This window comes from Cebus imitator, unplaced genomic scaffold (genome assembly GCF_001604975.1).
Source record: "Cebus imitator isolate Cc_AM_T3 unplaced genomic scaffold, Cebus_imitator-1.0 Scaffold0, whole genome shotgun sequence".
Classification (NCBI taxonomy): Eukaryota; Metazoa; Chordata; class Mammalia; order Primates; family Cebidae; genus Cebus; species Cebus imitator.
The window spans coordinates 9,707,329-9,713,736 of record NW_016107315.1 but is presented as its reverse complement, the minus strand read 5'-3'; the positions used below and the strand labels follow the sequence as shown (position 1 = coordinate 9,713,736).

Genomic DNA, 6,408 nt, shown 5'->3' with positions numbered 1-6,408 from the left:
AAACAAATGATGCAGAAACAATTAAACTTCCATAGTAAAAAAACAAAAAAAAAAAAAAAAAAAAAAAAAAAAAAAAAGAAAAAAAAAAAAAAAAAAAAAAAAAAAAAAAAAAAAAAAAAAAAAAAAAAAAAAGAAAATTAATTACAAATGAGTATTGTCTCTCCTGAGCTTTGATGCAGAAATTCTCAGTAAAATACTACCATACTGAATCCAGGAATTCATAAAAAGAATTATACACAAGACCAAATAGGGTTTATTCCAAGAATGCAAAAATGGTTCAATATTTGAAAATTAATGTAATTTATCATATCTACAGCATAAGAAGAAAAACCACATGATTATTCAGTTAATACAGAAGAACATTTGACAAAATTTAATATCCATGCATGACTTTTAAAACTCAGCAAATTATGAATAAAGGAAGAAATTCTTTAACTTCACAAAGAGTATCTGTAAGAAACCTACAGCAAATATGTATTTAGATGAAAGACTGGATGCTTCCTCCTAAGATTGAGATCCTGGGAAGGATGTTCACTGGTACCATTCTTATTCAACATACTGTGATAAATCTTAGCCAGTGTAAGGTAGGAAATGGAAATAGCTAGCGTACAGATTGGAAATGAAGAAATAAAACTATCCATCTTTGCAGGTGGCATTTTCTACATATATGCCAAGGAATGTACCAAAAAGAGAAAACCCTCCTAGAACTAACGAGTGCAGCAAGGTTGCAGCATAAAAATCAACACAAAAATCAGCCATATTTCTATATACTGAAAACGAACTGGGGAAAACAAAATTTAAAACAATATCATCTACAATGTCTAAAAAAAAATTAGGTAGAAATCTGACTGACCACATGCTAAACTTGTATGTTGGAAGTTACAAAATGCTGATCAAAGAAATCAAAAGATTAAATAAATGGAGAGACATATTATGTTCATGGATTGGGAGACTCAACATAGTAAACGTGTCAGTTCCCCAAAATTTAATTATTGGTTTAACTCAACTCCTATCAGAATCCCTTTGGCAAGAATTTGTTGTAGGTATAAAAAGGTTTATTCTAAAATTTATGTGCAAAGATAAAAGAACTAGACTAGCTAAGACAACTTTTAGAAAAGAATAGGCTGAGTGTAGTGGCTCACACCTATAATCACACTTTGGGAGAGCGAGGCAGGCAGATTACTAAAGCCCAGGAATTCAAGACCAGCCTGGACAATGTGGCAAAAACCCATCTCTACAAAACAATGTAAAAAATTAGCTGGGCTTGGTGGCACACACCTGTAGTTCCTGCTACTTAGGAGGCTGAGGTTGGAGGATCACTTGAGCCCCAGAGATAGAGGCTGCAGTGAGCTGTGATTGCACCACTGCACTCCAGCCTGGATGACAGATTGAGACCCTGTTTCAAAAAAAAAAAAAAAAAATAGGATAAATAGGATAAAGTAAAAGAATTCACTCTACTTAATGTTAAGACTTACTAACAGTAATCAAGTAATTAAGACACTGTTATTGGATGAAGGGAGAGACATATAGATCAAAGGAAAAGAGGGAATCCAGAAATAAACAATACTACTATATGTTGAATTGATTTTATAAGGTACAAAAAAAGCGTTTCTATGGAAGAAAGCTAGTTTTAAACAAATGATGCAGAAACAATTAAACTTCCATAGTAAAAAAACAAAAAAACTGACCCAAACCTGACACTTATACAAAAATTAATTCAAAATGAATCATGAATTTAAACATAAAACTATAAAACTTTTAGGAAAAAATAGGGGAAAATTTGGAGACCTAGGGCTAAATGAAGAAGGCTAAAAGATGACACCAAAAGCAACCTATGAAATAAAGTGTTGATAAGCCACAGACTAGGGAAAAATATTTGTAAACATTTTCACAAGATATGTTGTATCTAGAATATACATGTATGTATATATATACACACAATTCTAGATACAACATATATGTGAATATATATATATATACTTTTTTTTTTTTTTCCAAAATGGAGTCTTGCTCTGTCACCCAGGCTGGAGTGCAGTGGCACAGTCTCAGCTCACTGTATCCTTCACCTCCTGAGTTCAAGCAATTTTTCTGTCTCAGTCTCCTGAGTAGCTGGACTTACAGATGCATACCACCATGCCCAGCTAATTTTTGTATTTTTAATAGAGACGGGGTTTTACCATGTTGGCCAGGCTGATCTTGACTCCTGACATAATCCACCTGCCTCAGCCTCCCAAAATGCTGGGATTACAGGCATGAGCCACTGTGAATATATTTTAAAATATATTCTCTTGCCCAGCCGAGAATATATTTTAAAAGTCTCAAAATTCAATAGTAAACAAATGATACTATTAGAAAATGGGGGCCAGCCATAGCTTACATCTATAATCCCAGCTCTTAGGGAGGCCAAGGTGGGCAGATCACTTGAGGTCAGGAGTTTGAAAGCAGCCTGGCCAACATGGTGAAACCCTGACTCTACTAAAAATAGAAAAATTGGGTGTGGTGGCGCACACCTCTAGTCCCAGCTACACGAGAGGCTGAGGCAGGAGTATCACATGAACACAGGAAGTGGAGGTTGCAGGGAACCGAGATCATGCCACTGCATTCCAGCCTGAGTGACAGAGTGAGAAGGTCTCCAAAAAAAAGAAAACGGGCTAAAGACATAAACGTGTTTCACCAATGAGGGTATGCAGATGGCAGCTAAGCACATGAAAATAAGTTCAATGTTGTTAGCCACAAGAGAAATGTAAAATAAAACCATATGAGATATCACCACACACCTATCAGAATGACAGAATTTTTTTTTTTAATGGTGTTAACACCAAATGCTGGGGAGGGTATGGATAAACTGGATCATATGCTGTTGGTGAGAATATAAAATGATACAGCCACTCCAAAAAGCAGTTCAACAGTTTCTCTACAAACTAAACATGCACATACCAAAAACAGCTATTGAACTCCTGGGCATTTATCCTAGAGAAATGAAAACTTATGATCACATCAAAACTTATACATAAATGTTCTTAGCAGCTTTAAATTGTAATAACCAGAAACTGGAAAGAAACTCTCATATCCTTCAATAGGTGAATGAATAGTTATAGTTAAACTGTGGTACATACCATGGAATACTATTCAGGAAAAAGAGGGAGAAACTATTGAAATGTGCAACAGATTGTATTGATCTCAAGGGAATTATGTTGAATTTTAAAAGCGAATCTCAAAAGGCTACATGCTGCACAATGCATGCATTTCATTTATGTAATATCCCCGAAATGACAAAACTAAGAAGTGGAGAACTGATTAGTGGTTGCCAGGGGACAGGGACAGTGGAGAGGGGATGAGTATAAAAGAGTACCATGAGAAAATTCCTTTGTGGAAATGGAACAGTTGTGGTTACGTACACGCACACACAAATATATGTAAAAATTGGCAAAAACTGAATAAGGCCTGTAGTAAACAATATTGTATCAATGTCAGTTTCCTGGTAGTATATAAGATGTCACTATTAGAAAAAGCTGGGTGAAGAGTACACAGGACATTATATACTATTTTTGGAAATTCCTGTGAGCTTATTTAAAAATCAACAATTTTTAAAGATAAGTTTATAACTTAAAGGTAAGTATATATAACTTTTGTTAGGTATTGCCAAATTTCCCTCCAGAACAGCTGTACCCATTTGTGTTCCCATCAGAAATATGAGACTGCCTATTTCAGCCCAGCTTTCTAACATAATGTATTATAATACTTTTTAATGTTTGCTAATCTATTAGGTGACAAATGGTCTTTTAGTTTGCATTTCTCTCATGAACAAATTTGAGCATTTTCTGTTCATATACTTGAGGACTATTTTTACATGTTTTGTATGAACTGTTTGCTCTTTTTCCCCTCTTTCTATTAGGTTTTTGTTCTTTAGTCCTTAAATTTTAGAGTTCTTAACATATTACAGGTATGAGGCTTTTGTAGTAAATATTGCAGTTTTTCTTCCAGTTTATCAGTTGTCTTTTGACCTTCTGGTGCTTTTTACCATGCAAAAGGTTTTATTTTTATGCAATCTTATATTTCAATCTTTTTTCTCAGTTTTGAGTCAAGGTTATGTTTTATTGCATGTGGATTTGGGGTCATCATTTCTCTACACGAATGTTTTAGGCAAACTGGCACATGTTTTCCTCTACTATTTGTATGATTTCATTTTTACAGTTAGGTTTTTAATCTACATGGAGTTTTTCTCTTAGGTATGTTGTATGATATGGATCCAGTTATAGCTTTTTCTAATGATTATCCACCTTTCCCAACAACATGTATTAAAGTGTCCATCTTTACCTCCAGTTATTTGAGATGCCACCTTTATCATATTCTAAATTCCGTATATGATGGTGTCTGTTTCTCAACTTTGTATTTTATTCCATTGGACTGTTTGCCTACTCCTGCACTGGAACCACACTTTAGTAACTATAGAAGTTTTAATAGTATATTTTAATATTTGGTAGGGATAATTCTTTTTCATAGTTTTTCAATGTTTTCCTGGATCTTCTTGCATGTATGTTTTTCCATATACTTAGTGTCAACTTCCTAACTCCATGTAGTAGTAATGTATCTTTCAGGAGTGTTTGATAATTTTCCTTGTATAAGTACTTAATATTTTGGGTGCTATTGTAAATGAGGTTTTCTCTATCATTTTATGTATTGTTTTTTGTATTTATAAAAGCTATTGTTTTTTGTTTGTTGATTGATTGAGGCAGGATCCTGCTCTGTTTCCCAGGCTGGAGTACAGTGGTGCAGTTATAGCTCACTGCAGGCCAGACCTCCTGGGCTGAGGTAATCCCCCCACCTCAGTCTCCCAGGTAGCTGGTACTACGGGTGCACACCACCATGCCCGGCTAAGTTTTGCAGAGGTAGGATTCACCATATTGACCAGGCTAGTCTCAAACTACTGGGCTCAAGGGATCTGCCCACCTCCACCTTCCAGAGTGCTGAGATTTCTGGTGTGAGCCACCTCACACAGCCTGTCTATCTAGTTTAAATATCAGTTATACTTGCTTCATAAAAGGAATTAGAACATTGTTTTTCATTTTTTTTCTTAATCCCAAATGTGATAGTATGTCCTTCCTTCTTAATGCTCTAGACAAATTGCCAAAATTGATGAACTCATAGTTGGGTATTACATAATACTCCTAGTTCAGTGGTACCTTCTTACTCCTTCTGCCTTTTTTTTCTTTTCTTTCTAATTGCCAAAGGGTGCTTATTTCATTTTTGTCTTTTTTTCTTTTCGAAAAACTATGCATTTCAAAAATTACTTCCTTTAAATCACTCAGACTTTTAAGACATTCCTTGTGGTCTGTGTTCTGATCTACCCAGATGCTTTCTGTTTTTTAGCATTTTCAGATTTAATGTGGACTTAGTCTTTGTGTCAGTATTTTTAAATCAATGTTAGATCTTTCTGGTAGTTTCCTCTTCAGTTCGCCCCGTCAGGTTTTGTGTGTTTACTTGCTCTGTTTTTGTTTTGGTCTGTCTTTGCTTGCCACAAATCCCGTGAAGCAGTAAGGGTAGGGTAGGAGCAATAGAGATCATGTTTGGTCTTTTTTTTTTCTCCTTTTAGTCACAGTTATTTTGAAGTTTTGGCATCTTCTCTTTTCAAGTTAGGCTGAAGGTATGATTTCATGTGGAATTTACTTTTTCCTTCTTACTGTTTTGGGGAGGTAATAGTATAAAGTAGGTATCTATATCGCTGCCTTTTTTTTTTAAGTTCTGAAGAATGTTTATAGCATATTATATACATTCATTCTTTTTCGTCTGGTTTCTTAGGTATAAACTATAGAAAAGATTAATTAGAAGTGACAGTGACTTTTAAGGGGTGAATATAGTACAATTAACCCTTTTCTGTTGTTAAAGGTTACAGATGAGGCAATTTAAAAAGAATTGGAAGTGTGATTTAGATTCGGCCTTGAATAAATTAGAGGTATGACATTTATTATTTTATCCTTCTGAACCACAATTCTGTCTAGGAGAAAAGAAAAAAAAGACATTTATTATTTTAAATACATAAATGGGATCTCTGAAAATCAATAGCAACCAAAAAGTTTGGAATAATAACTCCATTTTATGAAAAGTTTTAGAAATGTGGCTCTTATACAGAGAAAATGCTCAAGAAAAGGAAGTTTTATTTTTCTTACAAGTTAATATTTTGAAATGCAAACATTTTAATTTCTAGAGTTGTAGACTGTTTTAAAAATAATTCTAAAAATAATTGTTCAGTTTCAAAATTAACTTACATTACAATAAAATAATAATTCTAGCCAGGCGCGGTGGCTCAAGCCTGTAATCCCAGCACTTTGGGAGGCCGAGGCGGGTGGATCACGAGGTCAAGAGATCGAGACCATCCTGGTCAACATGGTGAAACCCCGTCTCTACTAA

General features: G+C 34.5%; 1 protein-coding gene across 1 annotated transcript in view; it reads left to right on the top strand.

Annotated features, from left to right (window-relative positions):
• Positions 1 to 6,408, top strand: part of TOPAZ1 (testis and ovary specific PAZ domain containing 1) — a 92,506-nt gene that overhangs the window by 59,003 nt on the left and 27,095 nt on the right. The window contains exon 14 of the mRNA XM_017522395.2: positions 5,887 to 5,953. Within this exon, the coding sequence (XP_017377884.1) occupies positions 5,887 to 5,953 (67 nt within the window). The remainder of the gene's footprint in view (positions 1 to 5,886; positions 5,954 to 6,408) is intronic.